Source organism: Zootoca vivipara, chromosome 10, assembly GCF_963506605.1.
Source record: "Zootoca vivipara chromosome 10, rZooViv1.1, whole genome shotgun sequence".
NCBI classification, from domain to species: Eukaryota; Metazoa; Chordata; class Lepidosauria; order Squamata; family Lacertidae; genus Zootoca; species Zootoca vivipara.
The window spans coordinates 3,919,041-3,946,165 of NC_083285.1; the positions used below are offsets into that span (position 1 = coordinate 3,919,041).

A 27,125-nucleotide genomic window follows, 5' to 3' on the forward strand; every position below is an offset into this window, starting at 1 on the left:
ATCATCATCATCATCATTTATTTATACCCCACCCATCTGTCTGGGTTTCCCCAGCCACTCTGGGTGGCTTTCAACAGAATATTAAAATACAATAATCTATTAAACATTAAAAGCTTCCCTAAACACGGCTGCCTTAGAAGACCTTTAGATGTCTTCTAAAAGCCTGGTAGTTGTTTTTCTCTTTGACATCCGATGGGAGGGCGTTCCACAGGGCGGGTACCACTACCGAGAAGGCCCTCTGCCTGGTTCCCTGTAATGACTTGTCGCAGCGAGGGAACCGCCAGAAGGCCCTTGGCGTTGGACCTCAGTGTCTGGGCAGAATGATGGGGGTGGAGATGCTCCTTCAGGTATACTGGACCGAGGCTGTTTAGGGCTTCGAAGGTCAGCACCAACACTTTGAATTGTGCTCGGAAACGCACTGGGAGCCAATGCAGGTCTTTCAAGACCAGTGTTATATGGTCTCGGCAGCCGCTCCCAGTCACCAGTCTAGCTGCCACATTCTGGATTACTTGTAGTTTTTGGGTCACCTTCAAAGGTAGCCCCACATGGAGCGCATTGCAGATGAATACGGTCGTGGAGAAACGAAGTTTGGCAGAACTTTGAATAAGCACTTAGACAAATAAAGGCAAGATATCGTGATCCAACTCTGAACAGAACAGAGCCACCCTGAGGGCTTTTAAAGCATGTGGCAGGATATAAATTGAATAAGCAAACAGAAAATAAGTAGAAGTAGCAGGAGAAAAGCAACATTAAAAATCTAAAATTCAACAGGACACCTGAATGTGGGAAAAAAATGCTTCACTGATAAAATTTCTCTGGATTGCCAGGCTCATGTTGTACATATGTGTAAATAAACAATATATCCTAAAGACACCAAAGTCTCTGCAGTGTTTCATCTGCAAAAGGAAACGCGAACTGTGCCTGGAACCTCTGGAATCTCACACCACTCAGACAGAGATTGTGTGGCATGTAACAATATGACCAAGTGCGTGTATGTGTGAACTGATCCTCAGGACTTCTTGCAAATACTCTGTATGTGTGTGCTTGGAAGCTTGAGCTCTTATAATATACAGGTGGTGCAATATCAATACCATTCAAAGAGTTGTTCTTTCTGGCAGGCCTCTGTACCTTGAAGAACTGCGTAAAAAGCAAAAAATGCAATACTTGCAAGCTTTCCCTTGCGGTCCCTTCCACCTCTACAATTCTATCATACTATGATTCCCAGAATTGAAATGGCAAGCACTCATTCAACTATGTAGGGAAGAACTGAATCTACTTATCTGATGAATGGGAGACAACTACATTGTGTGTCTTCACCAATTGGACTCCCCCTCTAAAATGATGGCTGGCCATATCTCTACTCATTTGCTACTAAAAAGTGCTATCGCTTATGCCAGGGGTAGGCAAGCTGCAATCTAGTGCTTCATGCAATCTGCAGTCTCCGCAAACCTCTGGCAAAAACCACCTGTCCCTTAAATCCCAGCACTGGCTTTAGAAAGAAGAGAAAGCAGAAGCATTGGTTGTTAGCCAATGATAGTCATACTCAGAGTATACTGGGAAGAAGGTTGAGACCTCTGAGTTTGGACATATCTCTGGCTGACAATCAAGGGGCTTGTGCCCTGGCAAGTCTGCCTCAGGTTTGGGTGTATGCCTGCTACTTAAGAGATGCAGTTTTGGGGTACGGCCCAGTCAAAGTGAGTGGGATTTCAAATCTAATTGTACTGTTACTGGGCTTCTTGAGATTTCTTTCAACGTTCAAGGGAGCTTGGTTCTGTAGCATACCCCATTCTGAGATGAGGGTGAAGTCAAGCTGTTGGAAGGCTAGAGCACCTGCTGTGGCTGTAGAGACCAATGCAGAAGAGAGATGTTTTGTTGCAGCTGGGGCAAGTGAAGGCATCTGGTTGTGCTGCTGCAGATGCACCAGGGCATTTTTTTCTCACTCTTCCTCTGTTCACTGTTATGGATGCGCACAACTTGACTGCATGTCACCTGCAAGGATGCTGCCAGCCTTCATGTCCCCTTTACAAACATCTTTGTAATGCAGAATTGGTCTGCCAACAGGCCTGGTGCCTGAAGCCAGCTCCCCCATAGAGCACATCCTTGGGGATCCTGCCACCTTCCACTCTGTGGACATGACCAAGCCAATTATTTTGCCTAGGCTGCAAAAATGCTTTTTAAAAAAGTGTTCTAAGGGAGTATGAGTAGACTAAAGTAACTACCTGGGCAATGGGGGGGGGAGTCAGGGGTCCTATGACATTAACAGCTGCTGTGGAACCATAAATGCAACAGGTGATGCTCTCCCCATCACCACCGCATTCCCTTGCTAAGCATGTGCCTGCAGAATTTCTGCCCATTGTGCAGCAATTTAAAAAGGCACAGGAGCCCAGCTGCTAAAAACATACTGGCTCAGGCCCTGTTGATGCAGTCAGCAGAATCAAGTGGTATTTATCTCTACCCTGCTAGGTCCACTTTAAGTTGTTGGTGGGAGTTTACATTTCTGAATGCTTCTGCAAGGGACAAAAAGAAAGTAATAAAAGTAGTGGGAGCGGCCTTGGTCTATTAATGTGTATTATTTAAAGAATTAGATGTCTATCCACCCTTCCTTCTAAAAGTCCAGCGTGGCATTAGAAAATTCCAAAATCCAGAGTTGGGCAATATAATTATTGGAATCAAGCTAAGTGTGACAAGATAGCGAGCACGATTTTGAGTTCTCCAACCTAGACACTAAGCTAAGGTGGGATATGGGGGGGGGATGAGCTTAACACTCAAGTCAGTTATTTTTGTCCCTGGTCTCCCATTTTTCTTAAATCCATCCTCGTGATGTGTCCTGCAGAACTGGAGTGATTCCTCGCTATTTTATCAAATGCTGGTAGGGACTAATAAAGGTATTGCTGCACTGTAGATTTGGGGATTTCCCCACCCCATTATAAAAACCCTCCCCTGAATATAGAATCATAGAATCTTATGTTGGAAGGGATCCCAAGGGTCATCTAGTCCAACCCCCTGCAATGCAGGAATCCTGCCCACAGCCATGCCTGGGTGGGCTGGAACCCTCAACCTCCTGCTTAACAGCCAGACCCACTGAGCCACAGAGTGTAGTAATATGGGCATACTCGCTGGCAGGAAAGCTACGGTAGCATAGGAGAGATCAGGGTTCAAATCCCCACTTGGCCATTAAGCTCACTGGGTGACCTCAGGCGGGTCTCTCAGCCTAACCCACCTCACAGGGCTGTTGAGAGAAGATGTATGGACGCCCCTTGGCGGAAAAGTGCGCTGCATATTTGCAAACGAATAACTAGATAAAGCGTCTTCCTCGCACGCTCCTTTTCTAGGGGCAGGGCGTTCCGCAGGCCAGCCTCTCTGTCTGCACGTCCAGCCACTGGTTCGACCCAAGGGGGTCTCGGAGGGGTCCACTGACCGGGCAGCGCCAGGCCGGGCGTGCTTGCTCCCCGCGCCCCGCGCCTTGTCCCGGCCCGGGCAGCCGTCCCGCGAGCCTCGTGCCTCGGGGCTTCCCCTGCTGAGGCGGCAGAGGCTGCTGCTGCTGCCTGCGCGCCTGGGCGCGTGTCGGCGCCGCCGCCGCGTCCGCCTCTCCCTCCACCCAGCGAGGGACGCGGCTTGCCTGTGGCTGATCTTCCGCCGGTTTCTGCGGGGGTCCCTGCGCCCTTCCCGTTTCTCTCTCTCTCTCTGGACTGGCTTGGATGAAAGGCGGGGAGAGAGGGGGGGGGAGTGTTGTCTAAACACTTCCTTACCGTAAGAGGGAGTTGGGACCCAGAGCTTTCCAGTTAATCACACAACAAAACTTGGCTCATCGCAATAAAAAGAAGCAGCAACTCGGCTCGCTGTCTCCTCTGTTGACCGGCTGGGCATCTCCTCTTCCCCTCCGCTGGCGACCAAAGCCTCCAAACCAGCCATGTGGACCAACCAGCTTTTGCCACTCGGACTCTTCCTTCACTCCATCATCAACATCCCTTGGGCAGGTTAGTTCGGCTCCTGTTTTCCTTTTCCCTAAAGGAACTGGTCGGTCGTTTTTCACTCGGGACTTCTTGCCTTTTTGTTTTCGTTTTTTTAAAACAAATGTGCTTGTTGTGTGCATTGAAAGTTCCGCACGCTTGTGTTGGAAACGCGCACACGTGGGTGCGTGTGAACGCGCGCGAGTATGCATTTACGGAAGAGGGGGAATATTCAGAATTTTCTGTGCTTATGGTGTATCCAAATGCCTGACGAGACGAGATCTATTTCGATTTTTTTTGTGTGTTTTTTTTTTCCTGGCGAGGGGTGTCCGGAGGGCGAATGAACGTGTGAAAAGCGCCCGGCAACTGAAGGGTTAAGTTTGTTTTGCGAAGTCTCCTCCCGGGACAGGTTTAAAGCTACACCCCCTGATCGGGAAGAGAGAACCGTGTCCCGGGATGCTTGGAGCAGGGCATCAAAGCCTTCAGGTGTCTGGATCGCATATGGTTACCTTTTATCCATGCGAGAAAGTGGCAGCGGAATAAAAAATCCGCCTCAGAGCAAACCCAGTTATTCTCTCTAACTCACGGGAGAGTGGCTGGGTTAGAAATCAAAACAGAAATGTATTTTGCCCCACCTAAGTGTGTTCCTGTAAATAGATCTAAAAAGACTTCATGGATCTGTGCAGGAAGATAACTCTCTGGATGTTGCTGCAGAATTTGCCTTGTTCTGTGTAAACACACTCCCCCCCCAAAAAAAAACCAACACCCCCATGTGCACAGTTTTCGGAGCCCAAAGACCTACATATGTGAACTGGACAGATTAGCAGATCTAAAGGGAAAGGGGGGAGTTATTTCACTGCTTGTTTCTAGGCTCTCTCAGCTGTGATGGGGCAAGAGGAAACATCTGTCCCTTATTGCAATGTAATTGATTACATGTTAAGCAGTATGAGGACAACAGTGAGCATCCTCACCTCAGGAGACCTATTTCCAAGGCTTGGAACGAACACCTAAATGAGGGCCATGTCCATGTATATGCCCAGAGCAGTAAACTGTCTATTTCTGGACCCAGTTAATTAACATTTCATCTGCGAGCCAATCAAGTTCCCGAGGCTGTGGAAAGTAGGAAGAGCAAAGAATAAGCAATCAACAATTGGAAACTGCTGACTTGGTGTTTTGTTTTCTGAGTGTCTTCCATGGTACTGGAACACCAGAGGGATGGGGCTTGTATTTCTCGGTTGTTTGGGGGGATACTTTTTATTAGAAAGGAAGCATGTTGGGTTCTTTGTCCCTCTTTCTCTTTTTTGAAGTTAGCTAAGGCATGCGGTCCGACAAAAGGCCAGTGGGGAGATCTGCTGCTGGTACCAGGTTATGCAGCAAAATCACAAACAAGTTGACATGCAAATGGTGTGGAAACAGATACCGGTATACCTGCTTATCGGTTTGGAACCACGTGTACCTTTTTTTGTAAACAACTTTAACAGCATGATGGAGGCACTTTGCTAACTTCCTCTAATTTATCTGAAGAATATCTGAAGAAGTGTGCATGCACACGAAAGCTCATACCAAAATAAAAACTTAGTTGGTCTTTAAGGTGCTGCTGGAAGAATTTTTTTAAATTTTGTTTCCTCTAATTTATTTATACATCTTATTAATGCAGCTTATTTATTCAGCTGTGTATAATTGATAGTCCAGAAGTTTGCCTGATACTAAGTGCTTTTTCTATTTGTTTGTTTGTTTGCTTGCTTGTTTGTTTACTTATTTATTTTAATGACAGTCCAGGTGAACTTTAGTTTCTGTGTCACTAACATGATCTCCCCGCACTTTCAGCATCCTCCTTGTCCTACCCCTTCTCTCTCCTGCAATCACTTTTAACATTTGATCCCAGCTAATGTGATTTAGGATGAAGACAAGTTTTTATTTCATTTCCACCCCCAAAGTGCATCCTTGGATGGACAAATTCCATTTTATTTCAGTCTTATTTTCTCAGAATGTAAATATTTCACATGCTGGGGGAAATAATAGATTGACTCCATACAGTATTCTAAACACAAATATCCCCCCTTACCGTTTATTTTCTTTATTTTCTTCTTAATTTTTTTTGTTATGGAAAGTGTTACTTTAATTTTTGCTACAGGGTTTATACTGTATTAACATTCTTAATATCAGCTCTCAAAGGAATAGATAGAAACTCCAGAAGCTAATCTAGTTGATCACTGCAAAAGTCTAGGAATCGAATAGTCTTATGACATCATGGTTATTCTGCTGTTGGATGTGTGGGTTGGTTTTGGATTTGTCAAATTTTAAATATATAAACATGAATGTTTATACTTGCAAAGTAGGTTTTTGTTTGTTTCAACCAAGAACAAGACCTCTGTTATACATCACACCTTATTTGAATTGCATCACATTCTTTGAGGGCATGGGGGGGAGGGGGACTTCAATTAAAAATGCATGCTGACTTTTTCAGTTGAGAGTTGCTCCAGATTATCTGAATCTCTTTCAATATATGCAAATATAAGTTATGAAAAATCACATATAAAAGTTTGTGACACTTCCCTGAGCTTTTAAAAAATCTGTATATCTTAGTGACAGTAAACTGTAGATTATAATTGCTCCTAAATATATTTTTGCGATCAACTAATTAAATACATTAAAGTAAAAAGGTAAAGGGGCCCCTGACCATCAGGTCCAGTCGTGTCCGACTCTGGGGTTGCGGCGCTCATCTCGCTCTATAGGCCGAGGGAGCCGGCGTTTGTCCGCAGACAGCTTCCGGGTCATGTGGCCAGCATGACAAAGCTGCTTCTGGTGAACCAGAGCAACGCACGGAAACACCGTTTACCTTCCCGCCGGAGCGGTCCCTATTTATCTACTTGCACTTTGATGTGCTTTTGAACTGCTAGGTGGGCAGGAGCTGGGACCAAGCAACGGGAGCTCACCCCGTTGCAGGGATTCGAACCACCGACCTTCTGATCAGCAAGCCCTAGACTCTGTGATTTAACCCACAGCGCCACCTGGGTCCCTAATTAAATACATTACCCCCTTTTAAACCTTATATTTTGGATATATTAAATCATGGTAACACTTGGTGATAGAATCTGTTGGCCAAATTTATTCATTTGAAATAGTTCACAGTGGATTAATGCTACACCCTTAGCTCAACCCTGTGCATTAGATTAGTTTGAGAGAGAATTATTAAGTCAAGGCCATCTTTGAGTTGGAATATGAATTTGCTGCATCCCATTCTCTCTGTAAGAGCACATCTCTGTATTTGATGTGCACCAGGAGAACTGGGAACTGTAGACTTTTAAACTGTGCTGACCTCACAACGCTACAGTTCCCAGCACCCTTAGCAAACTGCAGTTCCCAGGATTTCCCCTGGCTATTAAAGTGGTGTAATAGTGCTTTATGAGGGACTCAGGTGGCGCTGTGGTTAAACCACTGAGCCTAGGGCTTGCTGATCAGAAGGTCGGCGGTTCGAATCCCTGTGACGGGGTGAGCTCCCGTTGCTTGGTCCCAGCTCCTGCCAACCTAGCAGTTCGAAAGCACGTCAAAAATGCAAGTAGATAAATAGGAACCGCTACAGCGGGAAGGTAAATGGCGTTTCCATGTGCTGCTCTGGTTTGCCAGAAGCGGCTTTGTCATGCTGGCCACATGACCTAAAAGCTATACGCTGGCTCCCTCGGCCAATAATGCGAGATGAGCGCGCAACTCCAGAGTCGGTCACGACTGGACCTAATGGTTAGGGGTCCCTTTACCTTTAATAGTGCTTTATATGTATGATGTGGATGGTTTTGCCCCAACCTCTCCAGAATACTCAGACTTTGAGTGTATAAAATAAACCACCTAACAAGGAAGCTGAGTTTCCTGCAAACATACCTGCTCCTGGTCACATTTCATGGCATTTTCTTTTCCATGTGACTCATGTTGCCACACATCACAGATGCAAGAAAATCTGAACTTTGGTCAATCAAAATATTCAGAACCATAGTAGAGATTTTGCTGTGTCTTGTTGGCTCTGTGTTTACATAACTGCATACATGTCATTAGCCTGCAGTCATTTATTCTTTCATCTGTAGATTATTATTATTATGCCGTATGCTGTCAGCAGTTAAAATGATATTCTGCCAGTCTGAAGACTGTGTTCTTTTTGGATAATGGAATCCATTTGGTGCAAAGTGCCAATAGCTGCTTATTGGTTACACACACACACACACACACACACACACAGAGAGAGAGAGAGAGAGAGAGAGAGAGAGAGAGAGAGAGAGAGAGAGAGAGAGAGAGAGAGAGTCCTATAGCACAGAGCATTTGATCCCCTTTATCAGAGTTCCCCCTCCACTTTTCCTATTTAAAGCTGTTTTTGTGAGCAGCATGAGGAAAGTGGAGCTGAAGGGCTCGAGATTAGGATGTTGCGTAAAAACTGGGAAATTATCCACTGAAATCAAAGAAAGGAAAGCCTCTTAGCGGGGAAAGCTTATCTCACTCTATAACATGGTCTAAAGCTAGAGTGGAAATGTACATTCTCTGTTATAGAGTGAGGCAACTCTGCTTCTGAGGGCTGATGGATGAATGTGTGAAGGCTGTTTCTCATGAAACATTTTTTTTTAAAAAAAATGGGGTACAGATATCAGAGAACAAAGTGCGCAGACACATTCTGTGAAATTTGGATGACAGATTTTAAAAGGCAGGAAAATGACAGTTTTACTGCAGGTTTGTTTGGGTTTTTTTAAACAACAACAACAACACTTCAATGTTGTTGAGGTTTGCTCAATGTGAGCAAAACGTAGTTGAATACTAATGATCAAATATATATAGAATAGTTGAATACCTAATGATCAAATATATATATAGAAGAGCAAGCCTTGCTGAAGCAGAACCAACATGGCTTTTGCAAGAGCAATTCCAATCCAAAGTATGCCACCAAGGAATCCTAACTAAGCTTGGCAGTCATGGGATAGCAAATGACAATTGCATTTCAGTGTAAACAACTGTAAAGTGATGCATCTCAGGGTAAAAAAGAAAATTGCATATACAAAAATGGCTGGTGCAGAGCAAGAAGAAACTTGTTGTCAGAAGCCCTTGAACGCTGTTATTTGACCAGAATTAGCCATTTTTTGGAACAGCAAGTTTTGCAGTCTATAGCAGGCATCCCCAAACTTCGGCCCTCCAGATGTTTTGGCCTACAACTCCCATGATCCCTAGCTAACAGGACCAGTGGTTAGGGATGATGGGAATTGTAGTCCAAAACATCTGGAGGGCCGAAGTTTGGGGATGTCTGGTCTATAGTCATGGATACAGAGGGCAATGTTGGTGCTCATCAGACTCCAATGAGCAGGCAGTACAGACCTGGGGAAGTGGGGACTGGCTGGGGTAGGGAACAAGCAGAATTCAAGAGGGAAACTGCTTGTGGGGAATTGTGCTCACGTTGATTCCGCTTGCAGTTTTTCAAATAGGCATATTGGAACACCTTGGCTTCAAATCCACATGGCATCTTTAATTAATATGATCTGATAAAATATTGCACCCATTATAAGAAATTCACAGTGCTGGAAAGGAATCCAGTGGATCTTCAATCACAGGGATGGCCAATTTGGGGCCTCCAGATATTTGTGGGCTAAAAGGTAAAGGTAAAGGGAACCCTGACCATTAGGTCCAGTCGTGACCGACTCTGGGGTTGCGCGCTCATCTCGCACTATTGGCCGAGGGAGCCGGCGTACAGCTTCCAGGTCATGTGGCCAGCATGACAAAGCCGCTTCTGGCAAACCAGAGCAGCACATGGAAACGCCGTTTACCTTCCCGCTGTAGCGGTTCCTATTTATCTACTTGCATTTTGACGTGCTTTCGAACTGCTAGGTTGGCAGGAGCTGGGACCAAGCAACGGGAGCTCACCCCGTCACAGGGTTTAACCACAGCGCCACCTGGGTCCCTATTTGTGGACTACAGCTCCCCAAATCCCTGACCATTGATTCTGCTGGCCAAGGCTGATGGAAGTTGTAGTCCACAACATCTGGAATGCACACACTGAATGGTAAGATAGAGAAAGGCAGTGGTGTAGTGGGGGGGGGACGGGGCCCTAGGTACATTTTTTTTTGAGGCACAACTAGGTGCCCCCACGACAGGCTCCCTCACTGATGCCAGAGCTGCAGGGAAGGAAGCTGTGCCTGGACTGGGCCTTTGAGTCCTGGATCTGGCATGCGGAGACAGCTTCCTTGTGCGATGGTCCAACACTGCCGGCCTAAGCTACCCAATGAGTTTGTGCTGGATGTGATAATTGAAACGAGGACTTCCAACTTCTCAGATCATTCTCAAAGAGAAGGTATGGGGAACTGTTGGTCCCTTGGATGTTGCTGTACTACAACTCCCATAATATGGTCATTCTTCTTGGGGCTGATGGGAGTTGTAGGCCCAAAGGTTCTCCACACCTGTCACAGTGGCATGTCATGTCAGTGACTGTTGTGTTTGGTGAGCAATTGTTTTGCCTACGCTATCACACACTCAGGGCAGTCTTAAGGGTATCCAGCGCCTTGGTGGGAAATCCCTCCGGTGGGCCCCCCCCCCGGCTTACTAGGCGCCGTTGGAATGGCAGCTAGCAAGCCTGCTGTTGCGAGGGGGCGTGGCAGGAACAGCGCACGGTGGAGGATACAGTCGACTGCCCCCTGCAAGTGCGACGGAGGAGGGGCAGCGGCAGAGCTAGGCTGCTTCAGTGGCAGCGCCTCGCTCGCCGCCTTGAACATGAGCAGCGCACGGGGCTGCTGGGTGCCCCAGCCCAGCGCCTCTGACGGGGAGGCGCCATGGCGCACCGCGCCACTAAGCCAAATGGAAACGACGGCCCTGCACACACTGTGCACTTGATTAATTGAGGAGCACATCATATAGAAAGATGCACATATGTAAAGCTGGGGAATAGTTATTAGGGGTCAGCATACTTTTACAGCAGGGGGCTGGTCCACTGTCCCTCAGACCTTGGGGGGGGGGCGGACTATATTTTGAAAAAGAAAAAAAATGAACGAATTCCTATGCCCCACAAATAACCCAGAGATGCATTTTAAATAAAAGGACACATTCTACTCATGTAAAAACACCAGGCAAGCCCCATAAATAACCCAGAGATGCATTTTAAATAAAAGGACACATTCTATTCATGTAAAACACGCTGATTCCTGGATCGTCTGCGGGCCAGATTTAGAAGACGATTGGGCTGGATCCGGCCCCCGGGCCTTAGTTTGCCTACGCATGGGTATGGCCATTCATTATTCCAGACACAGGAGGGGATGCTTCCTCTTTCCTCCCTGCCCTCATTTCTTAATTTGGTATTTATTTCTGTATAATTCAGCCCAGGAAAATGTCCTGGTGAGCTAACATTTTTAAATGAAGTCCTTCTGTGGGTTGTTCACCGTGCAGTAATATTTATTCACTTCTGCTTTCAACTATTGTTGCTTTTCCAACCTGTCATCATCATTCATTTCTTCCATGTGTGCACATATTATCCTCCTGGTCTTCTGAAGCTAGCCTGCCCAGACCAAACTACTGTACTGAGCTAGAAATGAGGGACGTTAGCCTTAATGAAGCAGTGCAGGGACTTCACAGAAGAATGAGACTTCTGTGTTTCTCAAGTATTAAACTTGTTCCTTTGCATTTCTACACGCAGGGCCGGCCCTATGGCCAGGCTGGGTGGCGCAGGGCGCCATGGCGCCAGCCCACCAAGGGGGGCGCCTCGCAGCTGTGCCCGCCCGCCGGCCGCTCCGCCTCGCAGCAGTGCCCTCAGCAGCAGCGCTGCACGCTAAGCCCGCCCGTCGCGCAGCAGCGCCCTCAGCAGCCGCGCTGTGCGCTGAGCCCGCCCGCCGCACTGGAAAACGGGGTGGCGGGGGGCACCGGAGGGATCCGGAGGGATCCGTCGCACCACGGCGCCAAGGCGCCAGAGGTGCTTAAGACGGCCCTGTCTACACGAGTACTACAACTGCTGCTGTAGTAATTTGAACCAGTGCAAGTGGAGAGCCATAGAATGTGGAGTTACATTTAAGACTCACTGGATGTATGTCTTGCTTCATCCCTCACCCTGATTCCAGCTGGGATACCCAGGGAACTGGAGCCAACTGTTGAGTTGAGGGTTTCTTGGATGTGATACCCTGTCACACTATTACCCTTCTAGATTCTCCTTCCCAAGCAATAGGGATGGGACTTGAGGGAGATTTAGCAGCCAAATATAACCATGCATATTCTTACTAGATAGTAAGTTGAGGGGCTAATGGCCACAGAGCTGTATTGCTGGTAGGCAGACTCAGACCATAGAAATGTAATTGGTAAAGAGAGGGCTCTGTGTGGTGATGTAACTTCCCCTTTTCTCTTGAGTGGAAAGAATCAAAGAAGTATTTCCCGTTCCTTCCCTCCCATTTTCTTCCTTGGCCCAGCGAGAGGGAAGGCATGCCCTCCAATTGCACACACACACCCTTTTCCCAGAGTTGCTGACCTTTTTATGGTGCTGCCGGCAGCTTTGCAGGGCTGGAGGAGGCGGGCAGCAGCTGGAGGGTGGCTCCTCTGGTGGGGAAGAGGGGCTGCTTCAGCAAGGCAGGTGAGGGTGGCAAGCTGATGCCGGGAGGTGCTGTGCCCAGCCTCCGCCTCTTCCCTGGTGCCTGTGCCGCAGTGGCCACGGCAGGCAGAGGCTCTAGGCATGGTGCTGCTTTGGCGGAGGGCAAGGGCAGCAAGCTGATGCCGGGAGGCACCACATCCAGCCTCTGCCTCTTCCCTGGCGCCCTCCAGAACTTGGTGCCCTGGCGCCCTGCGCCACTTGCGTCTATGGGCAAGACGCCCCTGCACATGGGTGCCTGGAGAGATAAATTCTAATTAAACTATCCTCTCTCACCTATTAAAACCCACCCCACAGGACTAAGATAAGAAAAACGCAAGAGCAATTCTAGGGGTTAGATATGGAATTTGACTTGGGCTGAGGTCACTTGAATTCAAATCTCATGAAGTGCACAGGCTACTTATACAGTATTCATTAGCAGAATAAAAACAAAAATGGCACCAGTTATGAAATTATACATGTCACATAAGGGAACTGTTTCCATGTCACATAAGGGAACTGAAAAGGAGTGGAAACTTTGGTGACGTTATTACTGGTGGGAGGGGAAGCTGAACTTCGAAACAAAAGCTTCTTATTCGTTGTTTGGGAGCTTTGTGCCTGCTGTTCGTCCGATGTTTATCTAGACTGTAAATGCATATCAGAGGGACAACAGCAGAACAAAACCTTATGCCAGGCTGCCCCACACCACCCTGATGTGCAGATAACCTGTTCCTGGAAGAAGGAAGGAAGGAAGGGGCTATCCCTGTTTTAGGCATGTACCTTCCAACTATAGTTAGGGTTGCCATATTTCAAAATGTAAAAACCAGGACACCCCAATAGAAAGACCCCAAAATTGCTCAGCGTTTTTAAGACAAACCCCGAAAAAATGTGATTTTTCGATTGACTTGCCTATGATTCAGGACAAAGCGCCACCTTTCAGAAATTCCCCCTGGGCATCAATTTTGCCTTTGAAATCCCAGTAATATCCAGGAAAATCTGGATGTATGGCAGCCCTAACTATAGTATAAAACAGCATGTGTGGCTCCTTGTTACTGCCTGTTGCATTGGTAGTCTTGTTGTAGGTTGTGAAGGCAACACGTACCAGAAGCTAGGATGCAGATGAAAGGCAAATCCTTTGTCTTTTCCTAGGGTCTATGTGACAATTGCAGAAACAGAAGCCTCGATAATATGCTAAAAAATGGGTTGCAAAGAAGATAAAAAGACAATGCAATATATATCATAACAGGGTAACATTCATTTCCTTGGTAAAAATGGTAAAGTGTTTAAAAATACCAAACTGTTGCCTTCTGCCTCACCCATTGCTGTTTCCAGCATATTCATTGCTGCAGTTTCCTCTTAAAAATCAATTGAGCTGGAGTTCAATTTTATTAGCCCTAGGGTTGTATTCGACTGTACTTTGTAAATCTATGTTGTAACTTTGCTGTGACCCAGTTGTGTGTGCATGTTTCACTGCAAATTACTCGATTTTTAGTATTTATTTGCCTTAAATTATCCATATGCTAACTGCTAACAAGCAGTCTTACACAATACCAAGTGAAATTCTTTTCTTAATTAAAAACAAAACAAAACTACAGATTGCATTTTTTTAAGCTGATGGTTAAGGGATAGTCAGTAGCTTTTCTTGTAGAAAAGATATTTATCTATTGACATTCCACCTACTAATGTGAAAGATGTAATCTTTTCTTTGGCATGTCTTCAATTTTACATAGGTCAAGGGAAAAAATGGAAGCTGTATACAATTGCCTCTTCTGTTAAAGTTCCTTTCAGTTTGGAGATTTCATGTTTCTTCACTTTAATACACTATGGTTGCACCCCAATCTCCTAGCAGTTTACCCAGGGTTTGTGTTTCCTTTGTAATGTATAGCATAGACCATGGTGTCTTTATGATACATGGTTTATTTACACATATATACAACTGGAGTCTACGATGGAGGGTTTCACAGCATTAACACCTCAAGAAGGCCTTGCTTCCCCAATAGCCACAGCCTTGAATTCCAAGAGAAAGGAAACATTTTAGGGAAGGGGACCCACCCACTTGCCATCTTGCACAGATCCACTTCTTTGTCCCTCTTAAGAGCCCATCACCTTACAAGGAAGCTAGCCTGGCTTATTTTTTTAACACTTGCTGAATCCAGGAGTTAGAATGAGTCTTGGCATACATCCTGCTCCCCACCCCCAAACTTATAACACTATTTATTTCAGAGTCCCACGTCCCCCCGCATAATGTGCAGCAGTACTTGGAAAAGAATGCTAGTTTCACTGGTAGGACAACCCACCTATCAATCATGTGACGTTGTAATGATGATAGAATAATAGAATTGTAGAGTTGGAAGGGACCACAAGGGTCATCTAGTCCAACCTGCTGCAATGCAGGAATCTTTTGCCCAACATGGGTCTTGAACCCACAACCCTGAGATTAGGAATCTCATTCCTTGCTGCCTGAGCTGTCAGCTATCCCAGGAATAAGATGACATGTCACCACATGGGTGGCCCTCCCCACATGTCAAATTTGGCCTGCAAGGTTGATCTTGATAAGGATCTGGTCCATGGAGCCAAAAGGGTACCCTTCCCTTGTTCCAGTGTTACTTTTCTCGCCATGACTCAGACACTCATTTTGTGCTAATTAGGTGAAAAAGGCCCAAACGATTGGCACCACTTGCAAGATCATTGTCATTTATATGGATCTCCCAGTTTTGGGAGATTGCACTATGTGGAAGCATCTCCTTCATATGTGAAGGGCGCTTCAGAAGTAGACCTACTTTCATTTCTGTAAGGACCAAGGGCTCAAGCTATGCAGCTCTTAACAGCCAGCCAAAAGTCTGTTCAAGGTTTAGTGTGTTGCATCCTTGAGCAGCTGCTGGGACCCCATTGCCTTGACAGGGCATACTGCTGCTCTATTCCAGTGTTTCTGAAACTTGGGTCTCCAGCCGTTGATGGACCTCAACTCCCATCATCTCTGACCACTGGTCCTGTTAGCAAGAGATGTAGTCCAACAACGGCTGGAGACCCAAGTTTCAGAAACACTGCCACTGCTATAATAACTGCCATAAGCTTTCATGTCTCAGGTGGCTTGGCAGCACTACTTAAATTTCAAAAAAATACATTGGTGCATTGGGGGACCGTTGAGGGAAATTGTGGCTCCAAGCCACCCAGCGCTGAATACAGTGCTGCTGCTGCTGCTCTCCACTGCTTTGTTGTTGTTTAGTCGTTTAGTCGTGTCCGACTCTTCGTGACCCCATGGACCAGAGCACGCCAGGCACTCCTGCCTTCCACTGCCTCCCGCAGTTTGGTCAAACTCATGTTCGTAGCTTCGAGAACACTGTCCAACCATCTCATCCTCTGTCGTCCCCTTCTCCTAGTGCCCTCAATCTTTCCCAACATAAGAGTCTTTTCCAAGGATTCTTCTCTTCTCATGAGGTGGCCAAAGCATTGGAGCCTCAGCTTCACGATCTGTCCTTCCAGGGAGCACTCAGGGCTGATTTCCTTCAGAATGCATAGGTTTGATCTTCTTGCAGTCCATGGGACTCTCAAGAGTCTCCTCCAGCACCATAATTCAAAAGCATCAATTCTTCAGCGATCAGCCTTCTTTATGGTCCAGCTCTCATTTCCATACATCACTACTGGGAAAACCATAGCTTTAACTATACGGACCTTTGTAGGCAAGGTGATGTCTCTGCTTTTTAAGATGCTGTTTAGGTTTGTCATTGCTTTTCTCCCAAGAAGCAGGCGTCTTTTAATTTCGCGACTGCTGTCACCATCTGCAGTGATCAAGGAGCCCAAGAAGGTGAAATCTCTCACTGCCTCCATTTCTTCCCCTTCTATTTGCCAGGAGGTGATGGGACCAGTGGCCATGATCTTGGCTTTTTTGATGTTGAGCTTCAGACCATATTTTGTGCTCTCCTCTTTCACCCTCATTAAAAGGTTCTTTAATTCCTCCTCACTTTCTGCCATCAAGGTTGTGTCATCTGCATACCTGAGGTTGCTGATATTTCTTCTGGCAATCTTAATTCCGGCTTGGGATTCATCCAGTCCAGCCTTTCGCATGATGAATTCTGCATATAAGCTCTCCACTGCTACCACTAGGCTACTACCACCAGGCAGTCCCCGTTCAGGTAGGTGTTGGATTGCCTGGTGGCAGCAGGCCTGAAGCTGGGGGACCTAAGGTCAGTCCAGCTAGGTCTGCGGAATCTGCTGCATATCCTGAAGGTGGGGATAAAGGAGAGGAATGGTGCTGAGAAAGTTCGTATCACACTTAAAAACCTATGAAGAGCCTGCTGGATCAGGCCAATGGCCCATCAAGTCCACGTCCTGTTCCCACAGAGACCAACCAGATGCCAATGGGAAGCTTGAAACCAGAACCTGAGCAGAACCACCATTGACAGCTTTCTCCTTCAGGAGTTTGTATAATCCTCTTTTAAAGCCACCCAAGCTGTCACTGAGACTGAAAAATGTGGTGGAGCCACGAGATGTAGAAGTCTACAGTTGCGTTTAAAAAAAGTCCTTCTAGGAAACCTCTGTTGTAATCTTGATTGCTTGTGACACCTCTTTAGCTTATTACTGGCGCAAAGTATTTTAGAGGAAGGAAGGAGATATTGCAAAAGGAGAAACAAAAGTATACTTCATGTGCAGTAATGTGACAGATTTCTGGCACTCAACTATTTTTAAGTTGTTTTTAGATTTACATTTTATGTAGCTTCTTTGCTAAAGTGAAATCGGCTTTATTCTCAGAAGATCATAATGCAAACCAGTGGGTAAAAGTAATAAAGGCTTCAGCTTGTGTTCCAGTTTTTTTTCCCTTTTTTGCTTGTAAATGGCTGAATACTTATTTGTTGTGCTTATTTGTTACACTTTTAGCCCACCCTCGAGGACCTTTGAGTGAGATTTTATGCTTGCTGTGTTGGTTAGGCGGTGGTGGGGTGGAAAGAGAATATTTGGCCACCCGGTGAGCGTCACATCACAGCTGAGTGGGAATGTGAGTTTGGCTTTTCCAAATGCACACAAGTCCCAACAATTTATCCCGTCTACTACCCTGTCTGCTGAGGTTTCCGGTGTGTTTGGGTGTGTATGTGTAACTGCTTTAGCAGCCCTTTCATGGGCGTACCCAGCATGGGGCAGGAGGGGGCAGCTGCCCCCCTAGAAGCAGGGCAGCTGGAGAGGACAGGCAGGGACACTACCTGCTGTGCTCCACCTCAGCCTGCTTGGCTGAAGCGAAACGGTAGCAGCGGCAGCGAAGCTGCCTCCGTTGAAAAAAACCTCGACCTGGACCTGGACCTGGGCTAACTTCAGCCCACACTCCTTCAAGTCACAGTGAGCACAGCACAGAAAGAGCTGCCCCACAATGCTCTGCGGCACCTCATTTGCATACATGCATTGTTTTAGTCACCGCTGCCATTAAAGGAGCGGGCAAGGCAGGAGTGCAAGCACGGGTGGCTCTGTGTGCTGCCTTGCAAACGGCCCCCTTTCCTCTGGGTGGTGTGGATGTTGACCATGCCTCCTGGGGGGGATCCTGGCCACATCATTGCCAGCTAGCCAATCGGGTGGCTGGGGGGCGTGGCTGGTGTGCCCCCCCGGTAGCTTTGATCCTGGGTATGCCCATGAGCCCTTTCCCATTTTGGTGTGTGCAGTTGGAATTCCCCCAAGTGAAAATTAGCACTACTTCTAGGGCCACATTAGGCCAAAGTACCCTTGGCAACTTTTCATGCATCCCCTTCAGCATTCACATTGCCCTCAACATCAGCTGGAGGCAAGCCTGCAATGCTCAACCCAGAAAAGGACAAGACTAAACTTCCTGCTGTGTCTTTCTTTGATTGATTTCATTGAGAAAACCCCAATGCCTTTAATTGCAAATGTGCTGGGACTGCAGTGCACAGGGAGGAGGATATATAAGCCTTTGCTTCTTCCAGTGCAGTTCTGATGAAAATTGCGCCCCTATCCGGCTTCTTTTAGCCCTGGCAGGGAAACTTCCAAGCTTCTTTTCTTGGACTACTAGTACATACCCGCCAAGGGTCCCTGTTTCTCCAGGACATCCATGGAATTACAGAAGCAATCCCAGCTTCTGATTTCATAGAATCATAAAAGTAAGATTGCAACCACTTTGGAATTTGCCTGGCTCCCCCTGCCCCCAGAATTGCTGGATATCCCCATCACTTTCAAGAGAGATGAAAGGTCCCACAAAAGTGAGGGAAGAAGCAATTGGCTCAGCATGAATTCAGTTTATGCCATCTGTGAGGTCTTGCACCATCGCTTCGGCCCACCAAACTCCCTGAGCTACACCTGTAGTCAAAGAGTAATTTGTCCATCATTGCTTTTCTTTCAGCTACCACCACTCCATCATCACCTTTCTGACTGCCACACCCCCCCCCCAATTTATAACCCAAATCTGCAATTGCTGCTGGATCCCAAGTTTCTTCATTACCCTTACTTCATTTTTCTCCAGTTCCTCGTCCATATGTGATTAATGCCTGTATGCAGTGCTTTTTTCTTGGGGGGGGGGTACGCAGGGGTACACATCCCCGTAAACATTTTCTAATGCTGCCTGTATGGATCTATTTGTTTCTTCTGCAGAAGGCAAAGGGAAAAGAAATGGCCTTCATGACTACAGAAAGACAGCTGATGCTACATTAATGAGAATAGACAAGGCACTGAAAGTGAAGACCAAGCTGCTAAATACTACGGAACAGTGCGCCAAAAGATGCAACAGGAACAAAGGACTTCCATTCTCTTGCAAGTAAGCAGTGTTTTCATTTGCTTTTAGTATTGCCAAAATACTAGTCTAGTCCAAGCATTGTGATATTTAACTGACAAGCTTCCATAGGCAAGAGGAAACTTTGCTTTTTAGAAGAGCATTTTTGAAGCTGGCTGGCTGAGCTGATGTGAACTATATTAGGTGCACTGTTTGTATGACTTCAGGCCTGTTCAGATTATTGTTGTTCCCCCTGCGGTTGTGGAAGAATTCCATAAACTCATTTCCTGCTACTGATCTCTGTTGAGGGCAGTCCTGGGATACCAGGCGAAGGGTGAGGGGGTGAATAGCCTCCTAATAAATTTGTTGATATTTCTAGCCATCTTGTTTTGTTGGTTTTATCAGTTTTTAATGACACTTTGACAACTTTACTGCTTTGAACTTGCTAGGAAAAAGGCTATAAAATATTATAAAATGAGATCATATTTTCAGAAGTTGGAAGATAATGAGGTGTTAAAAGTAAGTAAATGTCAAGCGTCTTTCCCCCCTCTTCTTTTTTTGAGATTTTCTGGTAGTCAGCCATTTGGAAAAGAACAAACTGAAGGAATTGCCCAGGGCCAAGAGTTTCTAAGAGAGAAGTGCTTTCAGGCAATTGCCCAGATCAGCTTCATGTGCATGTAAATGTATTTTGCAAACTTAGACTCAGCTATACAGCTGCAAATAAAATGTTTTAAATGTGTTGTAAAGTGCAATGTACAAATGCAACACTAGATGGTGACACTGGGCTATGCAAAATTCAATGTATTTTTCAAAACTTTTTTTTTAAAAGCATTTTCACAGCATTTTATATGTGTGTAGACCTTAGACAGTTTTGCGATATATGTAATGGTTTTGCTAGTTTAATTTTACTATTTAGTATTGGATCCTAATGGATTATTGAGTATTGCTTTATTTGATATGTTGTTTATTTTAAAGTTACTTTGACTTTTTATATAGGATCTGATTGTTACTCTTAATGCTGGATGTATTATTATTATTATGTTGGGATCTGCCAAGAGTGGTTGGGGCAGGTATTATTTATTATTATTATTATTATTATTATTATTATTATTATTATTTGCTTATTCTCCATTTATCTGGCTGCTGATTGCTTTTCTGCCTATAGCAGCAGATATCCTATATGTTGTTTTCATTTTGGAATGTGTCCAAATTGTTCTTCTGGTTTACATTGCCCAATGGCAGATGTGCCTAGCACTGTTACTGGGAACAGAATAGGGAATAAGGTTGCATAATAACATAGCAAAATTCCATGAGATATTCTTGGGGTGAGAAAAGTGACTGCCATCATGTGATGTCAGTGAGAACAGCCATCACTCCTATCCCCCAAGAGCCACTGGTTGGAAGCCGTTGGAAGCTACATCATCACCAACAACATTTGTACTTTTCTAGGCTTCTAACAATGAGTAGCAAATAGTATCTGACTTTCATTATTGGTGCCAATGCAAGATCTCCATGAACCCGCTAGTGATTCATTCCCATTTTGAAATAGGGGAATGGTGAGTGGATTCATGGAAGTTCAGGGGGGAAACCTCAGCATTTGTTTGGGCCAGATGTTGCATTCTATATATGTCAAGGGTCTGAGAGTCTCCTCAGCCAGGTTGAGACTTCTTCCTTCCCATACAGAGTTGGACATCTTAACAGAGTTTTACTATTTTTATTCATCCCATTTTCTGCACAGGGCTTTTGCATTTGATAAAGCTTCCAAACGCTGCCATTGGTTTTCCTTTACTGCCCTAGAAAATGGCGTGAGGAGCAGGGAAGACAATGCATTTGACCTGTATGAAAAGAAAGGTAAGTTTCTTATTCTTTAGCCATGACATTATAGACAAGAAAGCCTGCCTGAGTGAGCAAGTTAGTCTAGAAGTTCGAATACAGGGATGGGGAACCATGTTCTTTCCAAGGGTCAGATGGGGAACCGAAAAGAACAATTCCAGAAAAAAGAAGTCAAGTAAAACTCCTTGTTTAGCTGCAGGATTAAATTAATGAAAATAAACAGAACATTTTCTTATGGCCCAACAAAGGTTTCAAAGAGTGAATAAATATAGATAAGGCCAAGGCCAGGGACTTGCAAGTGGCCAATGATTTGTTGTTGCTTACTTTGAAGAGCATTCTCTGAACTATTTTGATTCTCATCTCTTTGCAATTTGGCACTGGGGAGCTGCTATTTGAGAATCAGAAGCTCAGAGCCCCCCTTGGTGCGCATAATTATTAGCACAGTTCTTTGGATACTGGCCAAAACATTTAACAAATTATTGTATGAAATTTTAGATTTTTAAAAAATGCACTAGCAAGATGGGTTGACCTTTATTATGTGTAAGTATAAAAGTACACTTGCTAAATTTCTATGCATTTTTATTCACCGATAAAATGTGAGGTCTTCCATTTATCTGTTTTGTTTTATGATTCATCTCCCACAGACTATGTTAGAAATTGTATCACTGGTAAAGGAACAAATTACAAGGGAACCATATCAGTCACAAAAAGTGGCATTCGGTGTCAGGCGTGGAATTCCACAATACCTCATGAACACAGGTAAGATTGATGAGATTACAAGAGCCCAGTCTTACATAACTTTCTCCTGCCAATTTCATTTCCTTTCATTGATAATAGAATCATAAAATTGTAGAATTGGAACCTGAGGGTTATCTACTCCAGGGGTGGCCAACTCCCAAGAGACTGTGATCTACTCACTGAGTTAAAAACAAGCAGTGATCTACCCATTTTGGGGGGTTCAGGTTGTTGAGCTTTTTTAAGGGAGGAAAGCCCATTTTTAGGGGTTCAGGTCAAAGTTGTTGAGCTTCTTTGAGGGGAGCCAGTGATCTACCACAGACGTCCAGTGATCTACCAGTAGATCACGATCTACCTGTTGGATGTGCCTGATCTACTCCAACCCCCTGCAGTGCAGGAATCCCAACTAAAGCATCCATGACAGATGGGCATCCAACCTCTGCTTAAAAACACCCAAGGAAGGAGAGCCCACCAACTTTCAAAGGAGACTATTCCACTGTCAAACAGCTCTTCCCATCAGAAAGTTTTACCTGATGTTTAGTCGGAATCTCCTTTCTTGTAACTTGAACCCATTGGTTTGAGTCCTCCCCTCTGGAGAAGGAGAAAACAAGCTTGCTCCATCTTCCGTGTGACAGCCCTTGAGATGCTGAAAGATGACTGTCATGTGAACAACTGGGCAGTTGACAGCAAATGCACCTGCAGATCTAAGACTGATGATGATCTCTGTAGGGTGTACAGATTGGGAAACACAAGTTTGTTGCATTATCATTTCACTTTTAAGGTGCACACTAGAATTATTTCCAAAAATACATCAGAAAGGCTGAAGTGGTTCTTGAAAAGTGCTGGATGGAGGACAGGGCAGGATGGGGGACCTCAAAGCAGAGGAAGTGCTTAATTTTCATTAATGATGAATGAAAACTGTGAGAATCTTGAATTTTCTCTCCAAATGTTGAGGTTAATCTATAATTTATTACACTGGGATGGCTAGATTTGTGCTATTGTATGATATTCCAACATATTGTAAGGAGAGAAAACAGACGTTGAATTGTACTAAATCTGGAATAATTGTATTTTGAGACCATTCACTGAAATATAAACAGATAATGTAAAATAGATCAGGATCATAGATTGATGTTCTTGGGCATTTTTTGTGAAGAATACATATCCTGGGAAAAGAGATTGTGGCTGCTTTGAGGATGAGGAAGGAGTGGAGTGGCCTTATTAGCTCCAGTTTGCTTCCCCATGACTGGTTACCTCGCCTTGACTGCCACCCCCCCTTCCCTTGCAAAAGTCTCTTCTTGCATCTCTTCTAGGTAGTAGTGGTGAAATCCACACCCACTCATGGCAAGAACACAATTTTACCTCTGAAATTTTACCTCTGTGCTGAACAAGCCAACGCTTGGCTGAGTGTGTTGTCTGAACCTGGGTTCATGGTTTAGCAGATGTTTCCCTATTTAGGATTTCATTGTATGGGCAAAATATTTTTTATATAGGATTCTTAAGGCAGAAAAATTCTGTCTAATAGATTTTGTTATAAAGTAGATTTCATTACCATTTTCTGCAATATATATATAATCAACTTCAAGCTACTTTTTAGAAGTGTTCTTCCCCCAGAATTGCTCATTTTGCTTATTTGTGGTGGTTAGATAAAGGTGGGACCTAGTGCACACTTACCTGTGACCTCTACATGAATGCCTTTGGTACCGTATGTGCACAGTTGCAGGCAAACAACGCTCAATATGTAGACACTGTCAGCACATTTAAGTTTGGGAGCACATTTTTCAGGCAGCACTGTGATGCTTCATGGTGTCACTGCCTGCTTGTGCCATTCTTTTATGCTTCCAAGTCATGTGCCCATGTAGCACTGGCAAGCAAGAACTGGCCCTTGTGTCCCAGCAGAACTTTGGAAAGCTAGTAGACAGGATTGGATCTCATCCTCCAAAGCTGTAACAAGAAATTTTTAAATCTATATCAGGCGTCCCCAAACGTCGGCCCTCCAGATGTTTTGGACTACAATTCCCATCATCCCTGACCGCTGGTCCTGTTAGCTAGGGATCATGGGAGTTGTAGGCCAAAATATCTGGAGGGCCGACGTTTGGGGATGCCTGATCTATATGAAAGGCTGTATGATAACATATTTAGGGCAATCTGGACTGAATGTCGCTGGCTTGCATTTAATGCTTATCTTTCCCAGGCTTAGGACTTTCTGATGAAAGAGGTGGGGGAGGAAATTTCCATAATACTGTAATACACAAGGGCATGCCATTGTTAAACACACACATGGAATGTAATTCTCTATCAGAAAAGCTTCCCTGGAGCTGTCCTTAGCAAAGAGGTTATGAAAGATTGATAGCATGGAAGAGGAAATAAGGAAAAATAGGGACTACATGAGAAAGGCACCTCTTCTGTTTACTCCGGAAAAAAAGAGATGTTTCTGGCTTATGAGCTGCATATGATAGGTCAAAACCAGGTCTTTGAAGTGAGCCTGGAAATGAATTGGTAACCTGTTAAGCCAAGCCAGAACTGGTGTTATATGTTCATACTGTCTTATTCCAGCCAACAATTGCTGTTAAATGTCCTCAATTGTATAATATGAATTAATACCATAGCTGACCTGGATGATAAGCATATGTAAAGTAGTAGACTCAGGGGTAAAATTAAGGAGTCTAAATAATAATTGCAGAGAAAGATATTATTTGGCACCTGCAAAACCAACTGATGCTGTTCTAGCTCTTTGCTGCTATTTGCCTGACTACATTTTTGTTCTCTCCTGTTTTACTGTATAATTTTCAAGTATTATTTTTAACTCATGCAGGAAAGTCAGCAGGCAGTTAACATTTATTAAATAAATAAATAGGAGTCGGATAAACTATTTATTAAGGTTCGCGACAAAGTTTGCATGCTCTTATACTGTAATGATTGTCATTTTAAAACTAGCTTTTTGCCTTCGAGCTATCGAGGTAAAGATCTACGTGAAAACTACTGCCGCAATCCCCGAGGAGAGGAAGGCGGCCCCTGGTGCTTTACAAGCAGCCCAACAAAGCGTCATGAACCCTGTGACATTCCCCTCTGTTCGGAAGGTAACACCCAGAAGCTCAACCATTAGTTGATTTCAGTTTTGCGCAGAAGCAGAATTAACTTTACAAATATGACACATTTTTTGAGTGCAGCTCAGATTCTGATCATTATTAGAGAACGTTTTCTTGACGCTTAAGATTCAAACTTTGTGACAATCGGGACTGCCTTTGTGAAACTCTTGAAAGTCCTTGGGTGTTTTGGCAGAAATTGATGAAAACTGTAATTTATTTCATAGAAGACCATGTGAGTCTAACAGGGGGTTGCTATTTGTTGACACGTGCTTTTATCTGCAGTACTGCAATGAGGTGCTGAGCTGCAAGTCACTATCCTAGAAAAGTGTCACTTTTCTGTACTTTCAGCTGAATGCATGACGTGCCATGGCGAGAACTATAGAGGCCCCGTGGACCACACAGAAACTGGCAAGGAATGTCAGCGCTGGGACCTTCAGAGACCACACAGGCACCCATTTCGTCCAGAGAAGTAAAAATGCTCTTCATTTATTTTAAGGAAGTACAGATTGTGAATGGAACCTGTCTATCTTTTTGAGACAGGACTGCTGCAACATTACTGCCCGTGGGGTATTGGAATCATTGCAATGTTCCGTGGGCATTGCACACCTTTTTCCCCTCGTGAATTGGATTTCAGCCCTTCATTCATGGATTTAATTAGTAACTATAATGATGTTTGTCTTGTCCTTCCAATGAGTTGTCAGGGTAGCTTAAAAATAAGGAAACAAAAAATGCAGAGCACAGAGAAAGGAGAAATAGCAGAATCTAAAGATGGCATGAAAACCTTCAGCAGAGGATGAAACGAACTGAAATGAAAGGGCGTGAGAAAATAAGAATCCCTCAGAATGGCATCAGAATGATAACAATATATGCATAAAGTGAGTCTCTCTGGGGATAGCATTCCATGACTGGAGTACCACCACTAAAAAGGCCCAGATGATGGGGGCACCTAAGAAGGATTGTTGTGGAAGGTCTTATTTGATGTGAATCTAGGCAATCCTTTAGGTCTGCTGCCACCAAACTATGAAGTCTTTAAACGTCAAAACTAGCACTTTGAATGGAAAGCCAAAACTTTTATTTGGGCCCAGAAAAAAAGTTTTATCTGGGTATGTGAATCCTCGATAGCAGACATAGTTTTCATTGGGACAGTAGACTGTCTGTAGGAATGTTGCTACCTGCAACTGTTGAAGCCACCCCCAATCCATGAGCATTCATGTGTCCAGCCCAAACCAATGCCAGTGGTGTTCCATTCATTTGAATGCGCAATCCTCATTAATTTGAATGAACTTTGGACTACAACCATACATAGCGCTGGAAATTTGTTAAACTTCATATTAATTGATTACTAGAAGTAACTCACTTTTATGTTTGCTCATAAAAGCTTCTAATTAAAAGCACGAGGTAATCGTAATAGCATAACTAGGTTTTAATGAACAAGAGAGTGAAAGAAGAGAGACCATGCACAGGCAGGTACAGAGATAAAAAAAACCCACTACTTTAAATAGCTTGTTATCAAAGTCACTTAAATAATTGAAAATATTTATGAGCTTAATCTTTACTGTTCTACATAAATCTCTACCAGAATACTTAACCTTTAAGCTTCTCAGATTTTTGATTCTTTGCCTATTAAAGCTATAAATGTTTTGTTTTTGTTTTGCTAATATTTGACAGTGATCTAATATTTATCTTCCATCCCCCCCACCCCACAGACAAAAAAACATTGGCTGAAGGCAATGTTCATTGCTGTGAGTTTTGGTTTTGGAAAGTTACTTAAGTTGTTGCTGTATTTACTTAACGCAAAAAAAAGTGAATCTGGGCCAATGCAAGGACACCGCAGACTAAAAAAGGTTTTGTTCTTACAGGCTGTTACCCAAGCATACAGTTTGATCTGTACTTTAGAATCCTTCAAAAGGAGCTGATAGAGTAATTTAGGCCATGCAGAATGGTCTGGGGGTTTCCACACTGTAGATATAAACTAGTTTAAATGTTATTCTTTCTCTTCAGTAAACACTTGGAACAGTAGATCTGTGGGCGGGGGGGGGGGGGATTTAGAATCCCTAATGGAAATATATACTACTACTACTACTACTACTACTACTACTACTACTACTACTAATAATAATAATAGGTGAATAATATTTTGTTAAAGCCATGGCAGTTAAATTGATATACATCAAACTTTAATTTGCAGTATAGATATGTCCTATGGCAGGCACCCCCAAACTTCGGCCCTCCAGATGTTTTGGACTACAATT

At 44.5% G+C, this 27,125-nt stretch overlaps 1 protein-coding gene across 4 annotated transcripts in view; it reads left to right on the plus strand.

Moving 5' to 3' along the window:
• Positions 1-3,627: 3,627 nt before the first annotated feature.
• Positions 3,628-27,125, plus strand: part of HGF (hepatocyte growth factor) — a 58,874-nt gene continuing 35,376 nt past the window's right edge. For 2 of the 4 annotated variants that reach the window (XM_035128210.2, XM_035128211.2), the window contains exons 1-6: positions 3,629-3,977; positions 19,099-19,261; positions 20,955-21,067; positions 21,694-21,808; positions 24,722-24,864; positions 25,222-25,342. In XM_035128210.2, coding sequence (XP_034984101.1) covers positions 3,911-3,977; positions 19,099-19,261; positions 20,955-21,067; positions 21,694-21,808; positions 24,722-24,864; positions 25,222-25,342 — 722 coding nt within the window. In that variant the 5' untranslated portion in view covers positions 3,629-3,910. Of the gene's footprint in view, positions 3,978-19,098; positions 19,262-20,954; positions 21,068-21,693; positions 21,809-24,721; positions 24,865-25,221; positions 25,343-27,125 lie in introns of all 4 variants that reach the window. The other 2 variants (XM_035128213.2, XM_035128212.2) reach the window with 2 other exon arrangements.